The sequence below is a fragment of the Protopterus annectens genome, chromosome 1.part1 (assembly GCF_019279795.1).
Source record: "Protopterus annectens isolate FY-2018-M chromosome 1.part1, PAN1.0, whole genome shotgun sequence".
NCBI classification, from domain to species: domain Eukaryota; kingdom Metazoa; phylum Chordata; order Ceratodontiformes; family Protopteridae; genus Protopterus; species Protopterus annectens.
Genome location: NC_056726.1, coordinates 55,191,437 through 55,219,254, shown reverse-complemented (window position 1 = coordinate 55,219,254; position 27,818 = coordinate 55,191,437). Strand labels below are relative to the sequence as shown.

Here is a 27,818-nt window from a genome sequence, read left to right as displayed (position 1 = left end):
AACTAAATGAATTATAACGTTATTTGCAACAAAACTAAACTCAAAACTGTCTTACTTCCAAATCTTTAATAATCTGTGCAAAACTTCCCCCATGCCTTTAAAAATACTCAATAGAACTGCTGCAAAACAATACATTTTTTGGAATAATAAAGCGTACATACATAAATTACTGCTTTAAGTTAAAATAAGAAAAATCAAATAATGCCACATTACTACTCACTGCAACCAACAACATTTTAATAAAACTGAAAATATTTTTGTTAAAAAAATATCCAACAGTTCAAATACTTTCATCTCTGATAATTTCCCTTGAAAAAATTACACTACTTGCAATCATCTCTCATGTGCTGCTGATATATGATACATGACAGAGCCATTTGCTGTTGCAAATCTGCACCCCTCAGTCCACAAACACCCTTTAACTTTAGGCATAAAAAACGAATCCTTTAAAACAGAATGTAACCCTTTTACATAATGATGGAATACACATCCTGGGTTGTAAGGAGTGAGTTTGGTGGGCTCCTTTGTGGATTTTCCAATCAGTTATGATGTTTTAGGGGTATAATACACAATGATGCCTTACAGTTTTCTTTAGCTTATCAGAAAAATAATATTGCCTCATTCCCGAGTCACTTAAATTTCATTTTGACTCCTTAAGAACAGAAAACATGCAACAGGCTACAACAAAAACTCCATTTTCTAATGCTCTTGTTGCGTGTTTTCTTATCCCACAACAAATTCTACATACATCAGTATACTTCTGTCTTGTAACAACAATGGTATCCCCATTACTGCTGCTTTTATAACAATTTTACTATCGTTACTAAAGCTATGCAATGTTATCCATTCTTCCTTAATCGTGTTGAAATGCACAGATTTCTTCCTATGATGCCCAAAACAATGTTTCGCATATCTTGCATCAACAGCTTTTAGAAAATATTCTAATGATTTGAGAAAGGAGGGAAAAAACTGAATTTTTCATAAACGCAGGGAACTCTAATCTTGGTTTCACATTGCCCGCATTTTGAAAGTACACCATTGTGTGTTAATCTGTTCTGGCTGTACCCCAGCCCTATCCTACCTTAGCACATTTACTTGTAGCTGTTTACCAAATTAAATCTCTTTTTAAATGTAACTTTCTAAAAGAAAAAAGTAAATCAATTTCTAAATGCATTCTGTTACATTTAACTGTTGGAATGTACTCAAGTCATCTGGCCAAAAGACATGGTTTGCAAAACAGTTTGCAAAATGTAAATGTCCAGTTGAAGATTTTCATTCCTTCCAGTCTTTCTCTGTTGATTCACTGTCTGTTTCAAACGTTCAGACCTGGGACAACTACTTCTGCAGTTGAATGCTGTCTCTCAGAATCTATATGGTCTACTTCTGCTCATTTAATAGTGTACCTTTTACTTCTAGCGAAGATGCTCCTAGACGACAAACGACATCATTCACTGGACAGTATTTTCAGGGAAAGATTATCAGAATGAGTCCCTGAGATCTCTGTGGTTTTCATTGCATCCTAGTAATCACGAACTTCACAATCTACTTACGAATGTAATTGTTAATTAGCTGCTGTTCCAGTATTAAGAGGATACAACCATCATCTGTTTTATACATTTCTGCAAAAATCCACGTACACATTCTCTTTGCACTTTCAATCAATATTTGTGGGCTCTGCAACATGCATCTCACTGAAACGTCATCCAGTTAAGCTTTTATTTATTTATTTTTATCATCCAGGAAGGATAATGAAAGCATTTCACCACTTTCAAACTCCTAGGAAATATTTCTAGCCATACATAATTTCACAAAAAAGTGAATGTCATAGAAGTGCTTCAGTTATTTCTCACTTTTTTTTCTAAATTGTGCAACCGACATTTAGTTTATAATTGGATCATCACAAAAAGTATGGTAGAGTAACTATAAGGCCCTCAAGCACACAACCTCCCTTGTCAGTTTAATATAGCTTTTTTAAAGAATGCATCTCTGTAATTACATACTTTTTCTACTACAACTTAAGTTTTGCTACCTTTGGTTTTCCACATCATTCTCCTTTATTTCTAAACTCATCAAAATCATTACTGGACAAACTAGTTAACTATATAAAGATGAAAACAAATTCTTCTCTACTGTTGTTACTTTAGTACCTTGGCGTCATGCCTTCTCAAAAGCTGTTGAAACCGTTTACTAGAGAACTTTCTTTTACACAACTGTTAAATTAGGCATATTTCCACTGTTAAAGTTATAATATTTTCCTAACCATTTCTACCCAACAGTTCAATACAATATAACACAGAGAAGGAAAAACATGCAACTACCATCTGAAAACTATTATAAAGCCATGTAGTTACAATAACACAACATTACGAACTGTAAGTACTTCCATAGCAATTTATTATTTAGACCTGCTGGCATTAAAGTTCAAAAGTTCAATACACCCGAGACTTCTTTCTGTTGATATATGTAAATTAACCAATATCCGGTACTGCCGAGTGGCTGACTGGTTTGTCCAGAACGGTGGTGTTATTCTGCAGTTTTGCTCTGGAACTTGGGAAGATGGAATCAAAAAGTGCTGCCCACATTAGAGCAACTACAGTCCATACCTGTCCATCTTTTCATAAGACTATCCTGATTTTGGTAGCTGTGTCTTGAATAACTATGGAAACTGGCAAATCCCAGGATGCAAAAAACTCCCTTACCAGCCTCAGTAAGAAGCTGAGATCCCTTACAAAATCCTCCAAAGCTAGTTACGAAAATCAAATTGCCAAATATTCCAAAGACAACCACAAGGCTTTCTATAGCTATATCAAGAATCTAAGTGGCAATGCTCAGATCTTCTCTGAGCTACAACAAAATGGCATTAAATATACTGATCCCAAGAACATTGCCAACATCCTGGCAGATCGATTCAGTACCAACTTCATCCGCCTCCTACCCCATAAAGGGCCCATCTCAATACTGAAAGATTACCAAATTCCGGTAATCACGGCCACACAGGTAAAAACCGCACTCTCCAAAGCTAAGAATACAGCATTCATGAGACCACACAACATCCTGGGCTGTGTACTACATGAACTACAAAATGAACTGGCACCTCACCTAAGTGTCATGTTTAATCATAGCCTCACCTCAGGCTTCGTACCCACTGAGTGGCTCACAGCTACAGTTATCCCACTCCACAAGGGGGGACCCACCTTGGATCCTGGGAAATACCGTCCCATCAGTCTGACAAGCCTGATTTGCAAGGCCATGGAACGTATTATCATGGAACTTATAAACAAAGACATTGGCAACATTTAAACACTGGACCCCACCCAGTTTGAGGTTTGTGAAGGGCCGATCGTGTCTCCTGAACCTGACTGACTTCTTTGAATCAGTCTCCAGAGCCATGGATGAGGGTAAGGTGGTCCACACAGCCTATCTGCACCTCGCCAAGGCCGTCGACACCATCCCCCACTCTGGAATCATCGATAAACTTACTAAACTGGGCATAAATCCTTACGTTACTCGATGGGTTGCCAACTGGCTTACTGACAGAACCCACACTGTAAGAGTAGCCGACTCCAAATCCAGCTGCAGACAAGTGACGAGTACCTAAGGGTTCAGTCCTGGGACCGCTCTTGTTTGGCATCTACTTCTCTGAAGTACAGGCCAACACTAAGGGACTCTGGCTAACAAAGTTCGCAGATGACTGCAAACTGGGAACTATTACTGAATCCCCAAATGATGTGGATATTCTACAAAAGGGCCTTACAGAAACAGATGCTTGGTGCCAGAGCCATTGGCTCAAGCTCAATGCCAAGACGTGTATAGTTATCCCCTTTGGGAAAAAACATGTACCCATGAATTACCACATAGGTGGCAGTACACTAAACACCGAAAGTGTGATAAGAGACTTAGAAACACAAGTGGACAGTGGTCTCACCTTTGATAACCACATCGCCACAAGTCAGGAAATCCTTCTTTGTGGCACACCTCATTACTAAGGACTTTTCATCCAGAAAAAAGGAGGTCACTGTCCCAATGTACCCATCCCTCATTAGACCCATCATAGAGTACAACGTCCCATTTGGTATGTACCTCACAAGACATCTGCAACAACTGGAAAGGCTACAGAAACACCTCACTAAAAGAATCACAGGCCTAAAGCAGATGCTCTGTGCTGACAGACTAAAAAAACTCCAGCTATACTCTGTTGCATATCATCTACTCAGAGGCGATCTCTGCTTAACATACAAGGCCATAACAAACCCAGAGCTATTGGACATGCTACACTTAAAGAAATCCCAATCCATCAGAGCCACATGCTCCAGGGACCTAAACCTTGTCCTCACAATGAAAAAAAAAACATGCTGGAGGGATAGTTTCCTGACCCCAGAGACTCCCCATATTCTGGAATAGACTGCCCATACATGTCAAGCAGAGCACCTCCTTGGCCCTCTTCAAAAGGAACCTTGACGACTGGATGGGAGATAGGAAATTTACCCCGGGGATCACGTCAGTCGCCCTGCCAGACAGGGGTCCAGGAAGTAAATATTGTGGGAAGAAATAGCCAGGGAATTGTTATGGCTAGGCTTGTACAGGCCCTAGGGCAGATAGCCTAGTACCAACCTACGAACCTATGGGAAGAAATAGCCAGGGAATTGTTATGGCTAGGCTTTTACAGGCCCTAGGGCCAATAGCCTAGTACCAACCTACGAACCTATGAAATGCCCTAAATTTTAACAGAAAGAAAGTTCTCCCTTTTCCTCTATACTTTGCAGAAAACACCCAAATATTCTCCAAAGAAACTACTTTAGTAATAAGGTAAACACAAGTATCTTGTATTGACTGGTGGCACTTTTTTTTCATGCAGACTCTTATGCTTCAGAAAGAAATATTTTACTCTTGACATAATGAAAGGTAGTGGCATTTTGTTAAATACCATTTAATCAAAAATCCATTCCATCAAAGTTTAGAAACTTCCTGAGGTTATGAATGCCCCCAGTGAACATTGTGTTAGGTAAGAAGGCACAGGGAGTTGCTCTGTACTTCACTCAGGGCCACTGAATTATTTTCTAATCTGTGAAACTTGATAGACTTGAGTATTTATAAAAAGGATTCCAGTGTCCATCTCATGAAGTATGTTCTTCACAATAAAAATTTGACACACACATACATAATGAGTCTTGAAGTCAACTAATAATTACTCTAGATGGTACTTCCAATCATTCCTAAAATGCAGTTACTGTCTGTAAATATGCCATGGTTTCATAAATGTTAGTTTAATTTACCACTATCATTTGGACATTATGATTTTAAAAGCCACCATGCAGGTCACTATTTCCACAATTTGTGATATGATTTTATTACGTGAAATAGTAGATGTGGTAAGATGGCTACAATGTGCAAATTATTGTACTGTGCAGACTTCCATCTTCAGCATTACTTATCAAAAAATCTAGAATGTTTTACTGCTGTGAGAAATGTCCTCGGAGAAAGTTGCATTCTCCTTTCTAAAGGTATAAACTCTGCAAGAAAACCACATTCCAAACTTTCCTCAGTAAAAGTTGCATTCTTCATTCCAAAGGTATAAACTCTGCAAGAAAACCATGTCCCAAAATGTGAAACTTGCTTTTTGTAAGGTATAATGCTGCTCATTACGTACTGTTTGCCATGTTATGATCTTAACTGTTGGATGTCCACTCGCTATATAATTGCAGTACTGAAGCCTTCAGATGAAGTTGTCTTTTGCATTCTGCTTCTTACCCCCTTTGGTTCAAATTTATTACCACCTGGACACCTACTTATTATGTGGACTCTTTACTGAACTTGTACAGCTACAGTCCTATGTTCATTCAGCATTTTCATGACTTAAGACACATTTGAAAAGGGTAATTTAAAATCATTATACTTATGTGGCCATTACATCTAAATTAACAAAATGAAGCAAACACAGACTGAATACTGTAATAACTGCTGAATGTGACTTATATCCCCACATTATAAAGTCCAGCTGCAAACTCTGCTATTCAGTGATCAAGAACAACATATCTACATGCAATCGTGCCACTTCATACCACATTCAGACACCCAGACACACTAGAATCAACTTAATCACATAGTGCCACTTGCACTGAAGGAAAGGTGCAAGTGCATGGCCAACATTAGCTTGCCTATCTCGGGGCAGAAGGCTGTTCAATCTGATGTACTACTGATTGATACCTGGAAGAGGCTAGATGTCACTGCAATGGAACAGAGTCGACAAGACTACACTAATACAGCCAGGTTAGACACACGCATGAAAGCATGCACGTCCAAGGACTGATAACGCTGTGCACCTACCTATTCATCAAGGCTGATGCCATTAGGTCTGTGAAGTAACAGCATTAAAAACCTCCATACTCCCTACAAGAATGATAGTCACAACACTCGCCACTGACAATCATCACCCATCCACTGTTTCCTTGAACCCCTGGACAAAGGGTGGGAGGAAAAATGTATTACTGGAGAAAGAAGCTTACTTAAGAGATAAAAACTGGAGATGGGAAAATAACTGAAAACAAATCTCTGACCAGAATACAAGTATGAATTAATAAACTATCAGACAAAATCAGTCTCGGTCAAGAAACACGATCAGTAATAGATAGCAACATTTTCCTACGATAAACTAGTGATTTTTAACACTTATTTCACTACTTTAGATTTTTAAATGTATCCAACTCCAACTAACCATGAATAATAAACAGTGTAAGGCTTACATAGAAAACAGTAAAATATTTTTACAGTAACTTTTTGTATGATCAAGATGTAAATTAAAAGTGTGAACTTCATAAAAACATTTAAAAATTGACACAGCACCCCATAACACCAAAAAAAGATTTCCACAAATAAATATGTATAGTTTTCACTGCACCCTTTTCTGCATGACGAATAACTTGTTATATAGCAGCCTTTCAACAAGTGAAAACGTTATTCATGTTTAATGTCTACTGGCACTTACCTGACACACTTTTTCAACACTGTGCTCTTCTACAGGTTCATCTATAAGCACTTTGCTCCTATTTATCTTCCACATCCTGTGCCTTTTTTCCCCTTCAGTATGCAGTTTAACTTTCTGGAAAATAAACAGCTCTGGGAGCCGAAGTCTACAAGTATAAGCCAAGATTCCAATCACTCCATCAAGGCACAAACAGGAACTTTTAGTTTTTTTTCTCTTGGATTCCTTTCAAGAACAAAGTGACCATTTCTTCACATGATCTATTGATAGTGTTCAGGATTAATCCTTTGTAGGGCTGCCTGTGATTAAAAGACGGAAAAAAAAGTCTGTTAATGTAAAAAGGAATTTAAGTTTAGGTATGATTTTGCTGAGGCATACCTGTGACCTTCACTTGTTCTGCCAACTAGGCCTGCTGTACTGTCACAGAAACAGAAGGGTTACTTGCCAAGTGAAACAGAGCTGACCGGAACTCTTCACAATTTCTGGCTCCCAGCATTCATCTCACTGCAGTCACACACAGCAGCAGCTTTAGGGTACAAAAAACTGGAAGGCCTCAAAATCAAAATACTGAAATCTACAGGGGGGCCTCCTCTTGTTCCTGTTTGTCAGCACATACTAGAGAAGTGCATGACATTACAGTATCCAAACTACTATCCAACACTTTTCCTAAGATCATGTTTTGAGGATAACCAGTTTTTTTATTTTTATTTTACTCTGATTGCATGTTGAACTTGAGATAAACAGATTATAAGAATCATTTTCTGGCTCTGCCAAGTGTAGTTTCCTGTGTACTGATAACATCTCTGCAGTGTTAGTACTCAAAACTTCACTTGAAAAAACATGATCAGGTGTACATAAAAATCTGCATCACTTTGAAATTCATAAAACACTAACAATCAAAACATCTCCAAACATTAAGCAGAGGAATGTCGTTTAGCTGCTCTGAACTGAGCCATATTATTCCAAATGCTACCACAGAAGTGAGTTTTTTTTTTCCTATGTTTATTTATTTTTTTTGTGAGGGGCAAAGTCCCCAAAATAGGTACTGGTTTTAAATATTGTTCTTATAAACTTACAAAGTTGCGAGAATAACAGGATTTTTGTTAGCATGTATTTTCCGAAGATATGAAGTCTGAAACTGAAATGTATGTCATTATTTAGTGACTTAATTCCTCAGCAAGTTTTCAGGAAAAAAAAGAAATTTTATGAGGAACAGACCAAAACTATGAGCAAAAATCTGGACGGTTGAGCGGTATGCTAGGTAATCAGTTCATCTAAATAAACAGGAGCTTACTCAGGTTTTAATACTGCCTTTACAGACGCTTTCTGCTCCCGTGTGTACAAATGTGTACACTTTTTTATTTATGCATTACACATATATGCACATACATATGTTTGTGTGTGTGTATGTATGTGTGCATGTATCTCTCTCTCTCTCTCCCCCCATCACTTTCGGATTCAATCCCTCATAACCTGTGTAATCTACTTCAGTGTCGTAGATAGCCTGCAACCTATCCTGGTAATCTGCTGGTACAGTGCTGTGAACTAATCCTGAAAAGGGTCCGGTCTCTTAAGACACGATATGCACACCTACAAGCAATTTTAGGGAACTACCAATTCACCTGCAGCGAAACTCTGTAGCACGTGGAAGGAAACTTAAACACCCAGCAAAACCCCATAGACACACATGAAGAATCTACAGACTACATACAAAAGGCATCACATCCAAGACCCAAGTATTCTGTGGCAGCAACGCTCACCACTGTTCTGTGTCTCACAGGAGTGTATGCATATGGATATCTATGCGCATTGTGTATATGTACATAATCTGTCTGTATCCATGCTCGCATGTATAAAAAAACATAAGTGCGTGCATGTGCATATCTATGCACATACACACACACACACACACACACACACACACACACACACACACACACACACACATATATATATAAAACACATCTGCTCACAACATTCAAGACTTGTGGTTAAACCTCCTTCTATTTAACACCTCTGCTCTACATAACCAACAGCAGACAACTTTATAAAATAACCATTAGTTCAAATACAAGTATATGTTGTATAAAACTGATGGACTAAACAGTGTACACTCTAAATGTCTAAACACTTGCAACCACCCCCCTTGCCACTGCCAGCACCTGGAATGTTATCTCAGAATTTTCACATTAAAAGCTGTCCCTAACTCCTTCCTGTGATACATTTCACTCCTTCTTCAGTCTTGCACTTTGTCTGTTTGAAGTCTGAACATTTGTCACCCCCAGGTTTTATTACTTACAGCTCTTTTTCCAAAACCCATTGTCCCTGTAAGTCAGAAAACAGATGGCAATGTACTACAGTTTATTTTGGCCCCAGTGGCAAAGCAATGTTCAAAACCAGAAAATGAAACAAGTTACTCAATGCACAAAAAGTACTATTTCTGCTCGACTTTGTTATTATTATTATTATTATTATTATTATAAGTAATTCAGCAACTTAATATTAATCTGACAAAACAGTAACCACTCCTGCCACATATGTATCTGTGAAATACTTCAGAGATTATCCTCAGTCCAACTACAAGATAACTTTTGTAAGACATCAGTCATTTATGGCTTAGTTAACAAAATAGCATTGAACTCTAAACAAGCAAACATTAAAATAAATCTAACAGGCTCTCCAGTAAGGTAGGTGTAGTGTGTTAAAACAAATAATATTCAACAAGTTCACAGATGCCTCTTCCATACCCTTGGGCTCACAAAGCAAAACTGTAAAGTCTGGGTTTAGACTGTATATATACCCTACACAGCAAACGCATCCTGGAAATAAAAAAAAAAAAAAATGAACCAAACTGCAAGTCATTACGTATCATTAGTAAGTAAAACTGTGGACAATTTTTACAAGTCAAACATACAGTTAAATTACCTTCATTGCTACCCCAGTCAACAAATTTTAAATATATAAAATAAAGCGAAAGTTGAACAGGAACAAAATGCAATCTCACCTGAAGGCAATAGGCATATTAATTTGGACGTACCCACAGGAGAAACTTTCAGAAAAAAATGATAGAACTTTGTCTACGTCAGTACTACAGCTCCAGCAAATGATTTTTCCTCTCTGTGATTACTGCCTTTGGGCTGTAATTAACACAATAAGATCAATGGCACCAGACAGAGTCCATCTGTAATAACTTGTTTGGAGAGAGAGGAAGCTGCGTGAGCTGCAAAAAGGCTGGTTGCTATGGGAACTCAGGTTGAGTCTTGGTAAGTTTCTGCAGTAGCAGAGTATAAAAGCAGTTGTGCAGTGGCCCGTTGTATGAGCTGCTCGGTATGTACCAGAGCAGACCTGAACAACGAGATCTGCAGTAGGTAAATTAAAGGTGACAGGTTAAATGACCCAGCTCATGAAATGCTGCATGCAGAAGTTAGACTATTTGTATAATATTCCCATAATAAAATGATTTGTGCCATACTACAAATTTCAAACATTCTTAAGTCATTTAAATTCCATTCTAGTCATTATTGTATTTGAAACGGTATTCCTAATGCAAACTTCAAAATTAAAAAGCTGCCTGTCTGCTTGCCTGTTTCAATATGAACAACACTGAAATGAAGAGATAATAAATACTGCAAAAACACATTTCTTTAAAATACACATTGTGACGACTGGGGAGAGATGGGCAAAGGCTGCCAGCCTAGTCAAACAGAATTTGATATATAATTCTGGCATTTGTAAATAAATCTAAAATGCAAGCATGTTTCTTGAATGTAAAAGAATATTCTGAAATGTGGAACTGCAAAATATGTGACAACATTGCACTCTACTGGCCCAGTGAAGCATGTTGTGACCCTTTCATAACAGAATTTGGCTCCAGTGTGTCTGGATGAAGGTTTCATGCCCATTGTTTTAAGGCTAAAGTTTTATGACCAGAATTCACATGTGGAAGGTGCTTTATTGCTCTAGTTTCTGCTAGAGTGTATATGTGAAATGCCTTGTATTGTTGTAAGTTTCTGATCAGGTGTTAGATTGCTAAATAATGCAGTTTGTGGCCTGAGAATTCAGACCAGGTGTTAAGATGATGCAATATGAATACTGGGAAAACCTAAGTGTCAAAAATGATGTAATTTGGGAGGGCCTTAGAGACATGTTTGTTAATAATGTTTAAATCCTATTTCTCACAAGAGACTGGGAGCATTTTGATCTTGGATATCCAACTTATCAGCATTCTGCCTTATGCTCACATGTAAGTTTTAGCACTGTGATTTCTTGTAGGAATAGTTAAAGCTAGTAGAGATTAATTAGGTATTTTTCTTTGAAATCAGACCTGTCCTGCTGTGTTATTTTAAGTTTCTGTGTGATCTCTGAACTCTTGGATATCTCTGTGGTGTAGTAGTTTTGTCTTGTGTTTTAATTATTTATTATTAAATATTTTTTAAACCTTCTACCTGTGGCTGATTTGTGTAGAGATAAGCTCTAGAGTACATTGCATATTTATAGAGGTTATTGTAAAAGGCCACTCTAAAGTAAGCCTTGACTGTTAGTCATACTACCACTGGATTACAATAGTGCACAGTAATAACTGGACACCCTTTTAAGCGCCTTTTAGTAGCTGATATTATTAATTGGGTGGTGGCAGTAAATACTACCGCATAGTCTGGGTAAAGGGGCACAGCTGGAGCATCTTTGCCAGCCTTTCCAAGGAGTGTCTGTGAAGTTGTATAAATACTTATCTCAAAGTGTGTGTGTGCATTGTGTCAGCTACTTGGCAGGGACACGAAGCACTGGTTGGACAGAGAGGGTACTGGAGGTTTTAGCTTGCCCAGCTAGGCGGAGACCTGGACCCTATAGCTGTGCCAGTGGGGAGTCTTAATGGGGACCTAGTGAGCAAGGGAGCAACCAGCCCCAGACTGACTGTGATCTCTGTGTGCACTTAAGGGAAATTGTACTTTACTGTGTGTACTGGTTATCCTTTCCTCTCTTCTAGGAGACGACCTCCCTGGTGTTAGTGGTGAGGATTGAGGCTCCTTGATTGCTGGGCCAGGGCACGGTCATCACACACATTATTATTATTATTATTATATCAATATCCAAAGAGACTAAACAGCAATGGTAACATTTTCAGGTAACCAGGAAATACACTCTGTGTTTGGCATCATACTATATGTGAGGAAAATTTAAGTCCATTTCTCTGCCACTCAGAAAGAAGATGGACAAAACAGAGGCTGATTAATATTTGTCTGAAACAACTTTTGAGAAATGAGTTGTAGTTTTGTTTCCACTGCTTATTTATTCTAACTTAAACCTTGTGCAACTTTAGATTTGAAGGATTTTCCCTCTCTCCAAAGTGCCATGACCTCAAAAGTGGAGATGGGGGAGCCAAAGACCCCTATTATATTTTTGGTGAATTCCTACTTTCACCTCCAGAGTTTCATTTTGCTGACATTTGTTTCAGTGATCAGTACCAAACAATTCAGTGCCACACTGCCTTCAACTTTAACACACACAGGCTGCAGAACAAGAGAGCTTTGTATGAATAGTTTAAGGGTAGGCATATTTTTTTACAGGATTATGTTAAAGAATTTTAATTAAAAAGCTGCCACGAAGCCATGTCATTAACTCAACAAGTAGTGCACGCTTTTGTTTGTTGCTGCAATTATTAAAAATCTGTAGGCTCTATTCTGCACCAGGTACATGGGGATTTACATTCCAATGCTGAAGTGTAGAGCAGCACAAGGGAAGCTGTGTTGCTGCCCTTCAAATGAGATAAAGATCTCATCTGCATTAGTTGGCAGTAGTTCAGACGGATGTTTAAGATCCCCTTGCAACAGTCAAAAAAAAAAAGTACAGTTATAGCCTCAGCAACAAATAAATTACTGACTTTTCTGGGTTCCTAGTAACCTGATCTAGATTCAATCCTGGCACATAACATACTAATGCCATTGATAAAGAAGGCAGGCATTCCTCAGTAGTCCTGAAGCCCACCTTTTTAAGTCTTACTTTTTTACCCCATCCCCCTTAATCAAGGGCCTCCAGGGACCCTTACCAGTTGCTCACATGGAAACTTCCAAACGGTGGACTAATCACTGAGACCAATAACAATCACACACAATGAACAAAGAATAGTGTTAAGCTTTCCAGGAGCAAAAACACAGGATGTGAGAAAGGCCTTAGAATGTCTTAATGTAAGGATGTGCAGAGCTGTTTTTGTTCATGTTGGTACAAATGATCTCATTTGTAAGTACTCTCGTTCTTTTGGTAGAGAACTTGCGTCCCTCTTAAATAGCACAGACCGTACAGGTGTCAGGACATATTTTTTCATAAAATCACATATAGAATGGAGTCAGGTCATTATGAATGAAATGATCTTTTGGGTAAATACCTATACGAAAAAAAAATTAATTACCAGTTTTAAACAATGAAAATGTGTACAGCATCCATTCCTAACTTTGGGCACATATTTACACAGGATGGGGTGTGCATGTCAAGACCAGGGAAGAGAATTTTTGTAGCAGAAATATTGCAATATTTGACAAACAACAAAGGATTTTTGCCAAGTCGAAAATTTAACAGTTTAAATAGACAGCAACATTTGATGCATCTCCAATTTTTGCTGGAAAATTTGCTATATTCCCACAAGATGGACATTGTTATTGTTTGTGAAACATGGCTAACTGAAGAACAATGAACGGAAACCAGTTATACTAAAACATTTATACCGTGACACAACAGACAGTCTAACAAAAAAAAGTGGGTGGAGGTGTTATGATAGGTATTAAAGATTTTTATGAGACCTGTGATTATTACTTTTTCAGTGATAAGGCCAATACTGCAGATTGTGTAATTGTGGCAATAAAGACAAGCGTGAAATATATAACAATTGTTGGAGTCTATAAATCACCCAAGCCAAGTGCTGATGACCTAAGGGAATTCATACATTTTTTTGCATGAAACACAGGTGAGAAGAATGATAGTGGCTGGGGACTTAAATTTACCATAACAAAACCCATAGTGGAATAATACTGATTCAATAATTCATCAATCAGTCCTCTTAGTAAGGAAATTATTTACAACATATGTTCAGGGACAATTGCTTTAGAATGTAAAAAAAAGCCCATCAGGGAATGGAACATGATAGACATTGTCTTCCTAAGGAAATAACTGTTACTTCATGTCAAGTTTTACCACCACTGATATGCAGAGATCATAGGGTTATAAAGTTAAGTTATTTCTAGATCACTCTGCCAAACTTAAATCCATACCAGTTCACAGAAGAAAACGGTCACTATGTAGAACTAAATTTAGGGATGTATTTACGGGGGAAAAAAAACTGCATACGGAATGTAACAACTTTTGAAAGGGAAACAGTTTCGATGCAGAAAAAAAATTTACATCAGGATCTAGGCACACAACATCAGGAGGATACAACATCAGGAGGATACATTTCCATAAGAACAAGATATTTGATTAAGGTGAGAAACAAAATATAAGAAATGGAAAAGTTGAACTATAAATATGAAAACTGAAATACGCTAGACAGGCAAATTAAACATATTGTGAGGCAAGATCAAGAGAAATGTGAAGAAAATGCCCATAAAAATATTGAGCATAATATGAAACCATTTTACAAATACATAAGATGTGGTAGGAGTAAAGACATACATACTGATAAACTGTGTCTAGATTCTAAAATGTATTCTCTGACACATGCATATGTGTGTGTGTATATATATATATATATATATATATATATATATATACACACACACACACACATACATGCATATGTATATATATATATATATATATATATATATATATATATATATATATCTTACACTAAACAGTTTGGCTTCACAAAGTGGTGATAAATTGTCCTAGTAACATCCAGGTAACTTCAGAAACTGAAATCAAATCAAAGATTATATTGAAAAACAGCTATGAAACTGGGCCCAAACAAAGTGCAGAGAGTAGATGTAATTAGAAACAATGACTTGAGAACAGTTCAGCATGAACCTACACAGTACCATTATATCTTCTATTCACTAGGTCATTTAATCATGGGGAGATTCCTCAAGTTTGGAGGCATGCACTTGTTAAATCTACCTTTAAGGGAAAGGGAGTAGGACAAACCAAAGGTCATACAGACCCATACGTTTACTTTCATGTTGCGGAAAAATAATGGAGAAGATTATTTATGGAGTAGGTTATTTTGGATACATTATTGTTAGAATTGGAAAGGTTGGCACTGGGACTTGAAAATACATATAAGCATGCATATGTTGAAAATAGATCTCTCATCACAAGTAAAAGGATTTTTTATTAACAATAATAACTATAAATGAAAAAATGTACAGTGATATAATTTATATAGACAACTTCAGCATTCGATAGGGTTATACACAAAACATTGATCAATGAATTAGAACAACTAGCTATTGATGTACTCTTGATAACATGGATAGCTGCATGGCTTACAAATAAGAGATATCAAGTATCATACAGCAACTGGACAGGTGAATTCTAGGTTACAATCAGAATGTCCCACAAGGGTCTGTCCTAGGCCCATACTTCTTTAGGTTGTATCTTTCAAATCTACATTTTTTATCTGAGGTGTTCTAGTCTGTATACAGAATTGGAAATTGGTAAACTGCTTACACGGGCTCCCTACAGAAATGTTTGCAATCAGTGTCAACAAGCCGGAAAAAAAAAAGACAGAGAAAACAGGCGAACAGTGAATTTCAAAAAACACTTCTCCTTTAAACTTCTTTTGGGAGGGAGGCAAGCCACCCACTGAGCCCTAACAGATATATATATAATTTATATATACATACCATCTCTGACATCACCGCACCTTGGAGAAAAGGGAGTGTTACAAATAATGGCATCTAGTAGTTAGTAGTTAGTATATTGAAGTCCGATCTTTCAGCCATTCATTCAGTCTCTGTGTTTTGGTACTCATTCTTATTGATCCTGATATTTTAAATGGTTACCGATTACATGTGCCTGCAAAAGAACTTGACTAAATTGACCACTTGGGCACAGGAGAACAATATGCTGATAAATACATCAAAAACTAAGCATATGAGATTTGGGAGACACAGATTGAAAGGTACCTATTTAATACAGAACACAGTGACGGAAACTGAATGGACCTTGACATATGGCTAGATCCTGCTTTTGAGTTTTTCTAGTCATATTTACCAATTGGTTAATGATAGTCATACAACTATAAGTTGTTTAAAAAGATTTATAAAGTCTAGGGAATCAGAAATTATGAAATAATTGTTTTTTTTAGTTACATTAGACCCAAACTTAAGTATAGAATAAAAACATGGACATCTTTTAAGAAAACAAGCATGAGTAAATTGGAAAGAAAACAGAGGAAATGTACAACGGGCATCCATGGATATGAACATTTAAGTTACTATAAAAGACTAAAATATCTAAACTTGTACAGTGTCTTATACAGACATTTATCAGGAGACCTTATTCAGATATATAGGGCATTTAGAGGAAACTACCTCTGGGAATGCTTGGAATTATCAAAACATAGCAGATAATCATCCGATAAGATTATACAGAAATGACAGATGTACTAATTGGTTTCTGAGAGAGTAGATGATACATGGATTAGACTACCAAATTACACTAAAGCAAGCACTAGTTTAGATACTTTTAAGAGCATCCTGAACACTTATTATGGGAATGACTATTTTGGTGTATTGGCAACACAGAAGGACATTACTGACTGTGCTGGAAACATGTAAATGAATATATGGATGTACGTATCACGTTGCATTTAAGTAGTCATTTTCATGATACCTGTTATTTCCTCAATCTTCCTTTCCAAAACACAAACATTTCAATAATACCAACATGGGTAACATCCATAATTCCACAGTTACCCCTGCTACAGTTGTCAGTTGGTATCCTCCCAATCACTGTTGTCTGCCCACTACAAATTGCAAATCCCCCTGTTCTCTTCGGGGTTTTAATTATGATACTGGCCAGGCAAACAAACAAAAAAAAAACTCCTTCCAAGAAGGGGGAGCTGGGCATCAGTTCAGTTCTCCTCTTCTATGGCTAACTTTCTTGCTACTGGCCCATTAACTAAACCCAGTACCGCTGGGGTACTTGCGTATTATCGCAACCAGATCTGTAATGCTAACTCCTAATGTTTTCTTGAAAGAAGTGAATGTTTGAGTAAGAAGGTGTCTGTCAACTCCTAATTACCTTTGTATCGATAGGTTTTGCCAGTTAAAAAATGAGCAGGAAGAAGAAATGGAAGACGGACTTTGACAGCCAACTGCGAGAGGGACAGATATTTCTTCATGCGTGCATTTTGTTTTTAAAGACAGCGTGTAGAACCATGTGCTCTATTACACTGACCACAGATTCAGGGCGACTGTGTTCCTCTTATGTGTTTTAAACAGGATCTGGAAAGTCAAGCTCCTTCTTAAGGCTTTTTTTGTGAAAGTGTACAAAGAGTACAGGGTACTTTCCTAATAGTATCTGCGATGTCCGTTGAACACCAATGTGGCTATTCCGTTTTTTTCTGTTTGGCAGACTGAGCACCTCAGTCGTAAGATTATTAACCTCCAGTCTGTAGTCCTGCTTTCTTTCTGCTGCTGTAAAGCACTCTGAACGGTAGGTTAACATCACTCTTACACACAGCTATCCCATCGAGGAGGAGGATTTCAGTGTTGCTTTCTGTTTCTGAGTGAAAGTGACAAGATGCTGTGAAAAAGTGAAGTTAACTTATCATTCCGATTCGTCGTTTACAACAGCAGAAAGCAGGAGTGCAGACTTGAGGCTAATATCTGAAGACTGAGCTACTCGCTGAATTCACCACTTGACGTCTTTAAAGCACGCTACCCGCAAATCCTAAAATTATAACTCTTAATCATCTTACAAACCCACCACCAATATCCTAGAAGACTTTTTAACAGTTCACCCTTCCCGATCAGACTTATTTGTTGCAGTTTTAGTAAAAGAGAAGAAAGTATACCATGTGGCAAAATGTGGTTGCGATAATACGCAATAACCAACCCAGCTCACTAAAATATATTATTTAGGAAAAGATACTTATACACAACTTGTAAACTGACCCACACACTTGTCTGTATGATTCCCAAGTTCAATGTCTGCATGACGCAAATGTAAATGAGCCTCAAATATAAAACTTAAATTTTAAAGTGAAATGCATTTGCATGATTACTCCAATGAATGTGAAATGCACAAAGATAGCTTAAAGTTTGGTACCGGATCTCTCAGCTGTCCCTATTTTCAAGGAACATTCCTATTGTCAGGCCTGATTTAGGATGTCCCTATTTTTGCAGGTATGTCCCTATTTTCAGGCTCGACTTACACCTTCACAAAATTTTCTAAATTCCCCTCATTATGGGTAATTTTTTAAGTGGTTTAGTGCACAGAAAGCCATACTACAAGAGCAACATACTATTGGCAAAGTACAGTTGTGTACACTTACCATAAATGCAGATGTTCGAGCGTATTCACTGTTGCAGTCATTACATTTGGATTATCCTGCTGGCAGGTTGCCCTCAGTCTGCCTGAATTCCAAAATCTTGGGTCCTGCGTCGGTTGCTGTCTCCTCTTCCCTGACGTCAGGTCATCAGGGGTATAAAAGATTCAGCCGACGCCATTTTATTCAGTTTTTCTTGCCCCAGATGTCAGATGCCCCCAAAAGGGTAGGCTAAAATTATGTAAATAAAACATACATGCACCAAAAATAAGCTTTATCTTCATCTATAAGCAAATACACCACCTAGGTTGTATAGATTAGAGAAGTAAAGATAAGTTCCAGCAAAAATAAGGGGGATGGCGGGTGGGTAACCTGGACTGCAACAGTGAATACACTTGAACATCTACATTTATGGTAAATGTACACAACTGTACTATGTTCTTCGTGTTTCACTGTTGCAGTCATTACATTTGGGTCGAGTCCCAAAGCTATGGTTGGGGGGGCTGGAGCCAAACAGCATTAGGAGTGGCTATGAGGCCTTGCAGAACTGCAGTGGAAAAGCCTGCCCTGGATTTAGCGTAAAGAGGCAGATTGTAATGTTTTGTAAAGGTATGCGCTGAACTCCAAGTAGCAGCCTCTAAAATGTCTTTGGTTGGTACTCCCCTGAGAAAGGCTGCAGAAGTGGCTGCAGCTCTGGTTGAATGTGGCCTAATGCCCTTAGGCACTGGTTTGCCATGCTGTCAGTAGCAGAAACGAATGCAGTGACCTATCCACTTTGAAACAGTCTGCTTGGAGATGGCCTTTCCTTGTGATGCTGTGGCATATGCCACTAGTAATTGTTCTGTCTTTCTGAAAACTTTAGTTTTGTCCAAGTAGAATCTAAGTTGTATGTGTACGTCCAAAGAATGCAGAATTCTCTCCCCCCTTGTTCTGTGGATTTGGATAAAAGGTTGGCAAATGAATAGTTTGGTTAAGGGCTACACTGGATACCACCTTAGGCATAAATGTAGGTTTTGTTCTCAGAGAGACCCTGTCTGGATAAAAAATGATAAAGGGTTCCACGGCCATGAGAGCCTGTAGCTCTGAAACTCGTCTTGCAGAAGTTATTGCTAGGAGCAGAGCTGTTTTGTAAGATAAGAATTTTATATCTGCAGTAGCAGCTGGCTCAAAAGGAGGTAAGGTGAGTTTTTCCAAGACATAATTGAGGTCCCATGCAGGTATTGGCGTTCTCCTTGGAGGCCTTAAGTTTTTGGCTCCTCTAAGGTACTGCCTTAATAAAGGATGAGAAAAAAAGAGTGGTGGCTCTGTATTGTAATGAGCCAAAATGGCAGAGGCATGGATTTTAATTGATGAGAAAGATAGGCCTTTGTCCAGCATCTCAGTATTGCAAAATCTGAGGAATATTTGGGACAGCTGTATCAGTTCCTTGAGCTTGGTTCCAAGTGCAAAATCTCTTCCATTTCCCAGCATAGGATTTTCTAGTACTAGGCCTTCTGGCTTCCAAAATGACATCCATCACAGCTTTACTGAGAGGTGTGGTTTGTATAGCTACATTATCTGCCATGCTGCCAGGTTTAGGCTCCTGAGTTGGCTGTGCAGAATCTGACTGTTTTGCTGGGACAGTAGATGAGGTATTTGAGGTAAGGTCCAGGCTGGGCATTGGGACAAGTTCCTTAAGATCGGATACCAGTACTGGCGTGGCCAGTCTGGGGCAATCAGAACCATTTTTGGTTTCTCCTGCCTGACCTTTAGGAGTAGCTTGGGGAGGAGAGGCATATACTGATAGGTTTGTCCAGTTGAAAGATAAGGCGTCCACTTTCCAAGCTTGTCTGTGATAAGTCCTTGTACAAAATCTTTTTAGTTGATTGTTTTGAGGGGAAGCAAATAGATGTCCGGGCATCCCCATTTCTTTGTTATCATGCTGAAGACTTGTGGATCCAGGTGCCACTCGTGGGGATCCATGAGGTTTCTGCTTAGTTCATCTGCCAGAGTATTTTCCTTTCCTGGCAGGAATTGTGCCTGCAGATGAACTTGGTAAGTCAATGCTGTGTCCCATAAAGCCATGGCTAGTCTGCACAGGGGATAAGAATGAGTGCCCCCCTGCTTGTTTATGTACCACATGACCGTGGTGTTGTCTGTCTTTATCAGTAGTTGTCCCGGATGAAGTAGGTCCTTGAAGGCTGTCAGGGCATTTAACAGCTAGCATCACTTTTTGATTGATATGTAGATGCTTTTGGTTTGTGGACCAGGTGCCCTGAATGCCTCTTCCTGCCATGTGTGCACCCCAGGCATAATCTGATGCATCCGTCGTTAGGCTCTGCCTGGTTGGGGGTAGTGAGAATGGCTGCCCCTTGTTTTGGTGACAAGCCTTTGCCCACCATCGAAACTCCTGTTGCAGGCAGGGAATTACAGTAATCATTGTTTCCAGACTGTGGCAATGTTGTGTCCAGACACTTTTTAGGTACCATTGTATTTTCCTCATATGCAGTCTTGCATATGGAATTAGTAAGATGCAGGATGCCATGAAGCCCAAAGCCTGCAGAATTTTTCTTGCAGATAACTGGGCCTTTGTTGCCATTTCCTTGAAATAGGTAGTCAGTTGCCTTTGCTTGTCTGGAGTGAGATAAGCCATCTGGGCAGTTGTATTTAAGCTTGCACCCAGGAATATTATCTCTTGTGAGGGTACTAATTTTGATTGCTTTTTGTTGACTGTGTACCCTAGGCATGTTAAAAGTCTTATTACAAACGTCAGATGCTGTAGCAGAATGTCCTTGTTCTCTGCTTGTATGAGGCAGTCGTCCAAGTAAGGATATATTTGTATTCCTCTTTGTCTGCAGTAAGCAATTACTGGTGCCAGGCACTTTGTGAAGACCCTGGGCACAGTAGATAAGCCAAAGGGCAGTGCAGAGAATTGGTAATGCTTTGAGCCAGCCTTGAATCTGAGGTATCTTCTGCATGATTGTCTGTTTGGGACATGCAGGTATGCCTCTTTTAGGTCTAAAGTCACGAGCCAAGCCTTGCTGCCCAGCATGGGCAGAAGCTGCTGTAAGGTCAACATCTTGAATTTTGGTATATTCAGGAAAGTGTTTAGAATAGATAGGTCCAGTATTGGTCTCCATGCTTTGTCCTTTCTGGGTACCAAGAACAGTCTTGAGTAAAATCCTTGTCCCTGCTCTTGCTGTGGCACTTGTTGAATAGCCCTCATATCCATGAGAGCTGCGACTTGTTTTTGAGCCTCTGCCCATTGATGTTTTAGCAGGTCTGGCCAACCGTTTGCCCTTGGTAGGGTATGGAAATGAAACTTGTAGCCTTGTGACACTGTCTAGAACCCATTTGTCCTGGGTTATAACGTACCAATTTTGAGAAAAAAGTGCTAGTTTTCCCCCTAAGGGTGCTGCCAGAAGACAAGTGCTTGGTGTAGGCAGGGGGAAGTCATTGGGACTGTTTCCTGTATGATTGTGATTTGTCCTCTCCACCTTTGGAGGTAGAAGCACTCCACTGCTTAGACCTGTAGGATCCTTGCGGCTGTGATCTGCCTCTAGGGAGTCCTGATCTGCTCCTTTGAGGTCTGTCTGAGACTGGAATGGACCAATTCTTTGTAGGCCAGTGTCTGCTAAATCTAGGTGGCTGTACCTGTAAGAAATCATTGACCGTTTGCCTAGATTTAGCTTTGTCTTCCATTTTCTTTAGCACCTCTTCTGCCTTAACACCTAACAAGGTATCATGTTGTAAAGGAGCATCTAATAATTTTGCTTTAACATGATCAGGCAGATTTTGTTCCTTTAACCAAGCATGCCTCCTAATGACAGAACCAGTAACAGCGGCCCTGCAGGAGGTCTCCAGAGAATCAAAACCACATTGCAAAGTACGCTTTCCAACTTGTTCAGCTGCATGCAATAAATCCTGCATTTCTTTGTTTTCTGCACATTCAGAATTTGCCATCATTTTCTGTTTAAGCAGTGTCATGATATATTGCTGATATTTGAGCATATGAAACTGGCAGTTTAAGGCCCTTATAGCCAAAGTAGCAGATGTGTAAATCTTTTTCCCCCATCTAACCAGTGCCCTAGAATCCCTGTCAGAGGAGGTAGGGTTTTTTGCAGTAGAAGCATTGACCCCTTTTGGACCCTGAGAAATAGTTTCTGGGTCTGCAGTAGGGTTTTTGAAAAGGAATTTATAAGAGTCAGGGACCCTGTAGTATCTGTCCGGCTTAACAAGAGCTGGAGGTAAAGAGTCAGGGGTCAGACTGGACTCCAAGAACACATCATCTACAATGTCCAACACAGGTGAAATAGCTAGAGGCCTGTGCTGAGGAAGTAAAAGGAAATCTCTGAGCCTTTTCTTAGATTCTGAAAAATCCTGTCTCTCCCAGTGGTAGTGCTCCTTCATGGTATGCAAGTTTTCTCCAAAAGAGTAGTCCTCAGGAGGAGAACCTAAAGGAATTGATTCTTCAGCATCAGAATCCTCATAGGGGGGAAGAGAATATTCCTGATCAGAAGAGGAATCAGAAGAAATGGAAACCTGATCTGAAGATTCATAGTCTGTCTCTTGCCTAGGTCTCTTATCAGGAGGGGGATGGTAACCCCTGGTCAAGGTAATCAAGTCTTTGGGCATTTTCAGCATCTGTTTTTTGGGCATGGAGGCCTGTCCTCGTGGCTGGAGGACTTGTTTCTTTGTCTTTAAAGGTGTTTTATAGTCTTTGAAGTCGGTTTAATATATAATTGTTTAGGTCTGAATACACACTCAGAGGCCAAAGCCTGCTCAGCGGCTCTGGACCCATCTTAGGGAATAATCTCCGAGGCTCCAATACCTTGAGTTTCCTGTGGCCTGGCCGACTCCACGTGGGAGTCAGTAGCGGCCTGAGACTCTAAAGTAGCAGGCGTCAGGGGCTGCGAAAGCGCCTCACTGAGAACCGGCAAACCGGCGACTTGCTTAGGAGAAGCTTCGTCGTCAGTTTTGGACCTCGGTTGCCTGTCTTTTTCTTTTTCTTTGCGTTTTTTGTGAACTCCGGTAGTTGGATGGCTATCCGACGACATTGTATAATTAAATCTTCACCCAAAATAGCTTAATGCAAAATCGTACCGATGCTTAATAGTGCGTTGGTTAAATCTAGCACAAAACCGACAACTAGCAACGTCATGGTCAGGGCCTAGGCAAGGAATACAGTAAGAATGAAAGTCCTTATGAGGTATTTGCTTCCCACAAGAAATACAATTATTAACTTTTTCTGACATCGGTCTGGAGCAAGAAAAAAGTTTCCCCAACAGGGTACTTAGCTTTTAATGAAGACTTCGGATCTGAAACTCGAACACGAAAATCTCAGGAGTCGGCCGACCAGCACTTGCAAACTGCTTCTGCTTCGGGCACCGCACGGCATGAAAGACTGAATAAAATGGCGTCAGCTGCATCTTTTATACCCCTGATGACCTGACATCAGGGAAGAGGTGACAGCAACTGACGCCGGACCCAAGACTTTGGAATTCAGGCCAACTGAGGGCAACCTGCCAGGAGAATAACCCAAATGTAATGACTGCAACAGTGAAACACGAAGATCATCAATAATTTAAAGAAAGAGGACACAACTCCCTTTATCTGAAGCAAAAATAAATTACCTTGTTTGGCAGAATTTTGCCATACAGTTCATTAAAGTCTACAGCTTTTACACAGTCTCTATGACAATGTGCTTATATGTTTTTCTATTATTTTTGCAACTCTCTGCATTTAAAACATGTACTTCTAAGTACGTCTGATATACAGAGGTGCAATGACAGGGATAAAAAAGCACAGCACAAAGCCTTTTCCATGACACAGACAGATAATGTCCTGACTGCAGTCCAGACGTCCTGTGATCAGCTAACAATCTAGGGAGGGGGAAGTGGGAATGAGCATGTGAGAACAGCCTCTCCATCCTGAAAGAAGGAAGGCTGACCAATGCACTGTAATGCCAGCATCTATCGAGCAGAAAGATGTGTGGCATGCACAGTATGGGCCAGAGGTATGTGCATGACTCTGCCAAGTCACATCTGCACAGCAGCCTTCATTACATGGGAGAACATACGTGCACGCGGGGAAGGAACAGTAAATGCTTATATCTACAAGGCTGCATATCTTCTGCTCGTGATGTGGCTAGGACAAGAACATGGAAAACTCCTCAAGGCTGTCTGGATGGTGGATGCATGGCATCTCACTCCCACACCAGAGATGGCGGATGATCACATCACTGCAGGGCTTGAAAGGAAGGGAAAAAAAGCATGGGACACACACAAATAAGCAGCTACAAGTTTCAAAGAAAGAAATGACAATTTGCAAATTCATGAACACGAACAATATGCAAGCTGTAACATTTTTAAGTTGTGGGAAGGATAACCAGATGTACAGCAATGGGAACAATGTGAAACCTGCAAGAAGGAATCTTTGCTCCACAGTAAATCAAGACTTTCTCAATCCAAGCAGATGATGACAGTGGGAGCACCGAATAATGCCAAAGATGAAGACACAATTAGAGAGAACTATTGTTCATCTGGAGACCAGCACAGTATACAGATAAATGATCCAAAACTCCATTTTCTGTTCCCAGAGGAAGGTGTACTTATGTGCTGGAGGGCAACAAAAGACAAAAAAAATGTAGTTTTCAAATTCAGTGATACAGAAAGGCTGAAATAAGTGCTCCAAAAAGTGTGGACACCTTTACCGTCATTGCACCAGGCACAACCATGTCTCTGTGGACAAAAAAAGGAGATGCACACTCTGCAGAGATCACATTGTGGTGGGTGGGGGTGGGGGGTGCACTGTGAACTTGGTATGAGAAGGAATGACCTGACAATAGAGACAAAATCCAGATAAAGGCAGGGCTGGAATAAGTAAGTAAATAATGCAACTGCCATCACATTCTACGCATTGGCTAATGCCATCCCACTAGAACTACAAATTCTTAAACAGCAAAAATATTTTTTATAAACATTTTTTTTTTTTTTTTTTTTGCAGAGGGGCTATGGCCCATCTCCTATGGGAATTCACCCCCACACCCCCTACTTCTAAACACAGTACCTCCATGGCTGAAAGGGGTTAAATAAACTCTTTCAGTTATGGGGACCTACAGTTTCTGATTTTGCATATGTGATAGGCACACTTGGCTAACAGCATAAAATATACTCAGTGTGTGCATATGTAAAGTTAGCTTAGAGATGTACAGCCGAATACAAGAAAATATGCACAGTACATGTGTTATAATCTATAATATATACCAGGGACATGACCTTCTCTTGGGACGTGTTATAATATGGAATACATGCCAGGGACATGACCTTCTCTTGGGGTGTGTTGTGATCCGTAATACATACCAGGGGCATGACCTTGTCTTGGGATATATTATAACCTATAATGCACACTAGGGACATGAGCTTCTCTTGGGGCTGGATGGGGTCCTTTAAACCTAATCATCAATTTAAGTTGAATGGAGTATTTGGCTTCTCTTCCCCTCTACCTCAATCACAAGACTTCCACTGGAGCTTTCCATGTGCTAAACAGAGTATGAAACTGATCGAACTATTGAATTTAGGTACATTCTTTTTAGATTTGTGTAATCATCAGACGTCTAACTCTCTTTATACTCAGTAGTATACTGGCTGCTACAAGATGGCCTATGTCTCACTTTTCAAGCCATAAAAGACTCAGTACTACTTGCCCGCCAATTTCTTCACAAGACCAGTGGCTCTATAAACCCCTGAACTAGCTTTACACTAAGCATAATCAAAACTCACTGGTAGGGATAGGTTCCTAACTCAAAACATTCCCAGTCTATGGAATAACTTACCACTACAACTCAAGCAACGTACTGTTTTGTCTGCCTTTAAGGCCACTCTAGGCAACTGAATAAGTAGATATACATTTACACTGGGGTGGTCACATACAGACCTGCTTGATTTTGGAGGTGCTGATAAAGGATGGCAAAAATTTTAAGAACATCTGCTTAAAAATGATATGGCTAAGCATCTTACAGTCTCTTGTGATCACATATCTAGCATTTTTCATGTTTTCATGGAGATCCAGTCCAGTGACCATCTAGAAGCATCCCTGTAGTGGGCATACTGTTGGCTGCAATCTGTCCAAGTGACCATAACACAGAAAAAGTGATGTCTGACTTCTCTGCAAAAGACAGCTGTCATTGGCATGAAGCCAATTGCTCTTTCATGCTGGTCATTTCTTCTTTGGGAAAGGTGCTTGGTGTCTAGGGTGGCAACACAGTGCTAGAACTAGGCCTGATTTGGATTTGATGGATGCCACAGTTTTCCTGGTGACTTATGCTCCTCTGAGGGCATGGGTATTGCAGTGGACTGTGATGCATTTGTGACTGCACAGCCACCACTTGCCCTAGTCTTGTGTAGGTTTCAGACTTGATGTTCAACATTTTCTACTTAACTTTTGGTGGCCCCTCCCATTCATGCAACCATATCCTCTTACCCAGTGCAAACAGTGTGGCCTTCTCAGAAAGGGAATTTCAAAGTAAAAAGATGTAGCTGCAGAATGTATTACTGAGTGTAAAGACCTTGGAGTAGAAACATTTTCTAGGGTGGGATCACTCCTCTTTTAGTCCATTATGAAATAATTAAATAAGCAAGAAGGCATGATTGTTCACATTTTCAAAAGACGCTGTACATACCTGACAGTGGGACATAGCAAGGATATCAGTTTCTCAGCAGCTCCCATGTCGTTGGAAGAGAATAGGCTAGTGGACTTGGTGAGTTGATCTGTTCCTCAACTGGAGCTGTGGATTCATAAACATGATTTGAAATAAGTCTTCCTTACACATGGCGATCAAAAGGACACATTCCTCCCTCAGGCTACTTGCTGCATCAGAGCAAGGAGATTGGCAATAAACATGTTTTCTTTCCTATGGCATAGGGACACTTGGTGACAGTGTATACGAAAGGAAAAAAAATACAGCAATGCGGAAGTCTGCAGTCAATATATTCCTGAAGGAAAAAAAACTTTAGGCATCTACTCCCACTGTGAAGCAGCTTTGACCACACAGTTGTTTCCATCAGGTGTTTAACTACCTGACAGCAAAAGTGATGTAGTAGGCAGCCCTCCTAGAAAGAAATTTGGCAACCGTGAGTCTTCCTCTGTCTGGAGAAAATGAAATTAAATGATTTTCCTTTTATTATTTAGTTTTCTGTGCCTCAGTGCATAGCTCAGGAATGAAAGTCCAGAACTAAATTTTTTTGCCTTCTTGTTGCTGAAAAAAAGACATTGCATCAGCAACTCATCATTGGCAGTATAGGGCGATTGCCTAACCAAGAACGTGTCTCATGAGTAGGTTGCAGTCTACTTCGCCTAACGACCTGTCTCATTTTGCAG

General features: G+C 39.5%; 1 protein-coding gene across 4 annotated transcripts in view; it reads right to left on the bottom strand.

Moving 5' to 3' along the window:
• Positions 1–27,818, bottom strand: part of LOC122803862 (testis development related protein) — a 1,047,168-nt gene that overhangs the window by 922,634 nt on the left and 96,716 nt on the right. For 2 of the 4 annotated variants that reach the window (XM_044073551.1, XM_044073572.1), the window contains exon 2: positions 6,983–7,278. In XM_044073551.1, the coding sequence (XP_043929486.1) occupies positions 6,983–7,057 (75 nt within the window). In that variant the 5' untranslated portion in view covers positions 7,058–7,278. Of the gene's footprint in view, positions 1–6,982; positions 7,279–7,357; positions 7,375–9,983; positions 10,091–27,818 lie in introns of those variants that run through there. The other 2 variants (XM_044073558.1, XM_044073565.1) reach the window with 2 other exon arrangements.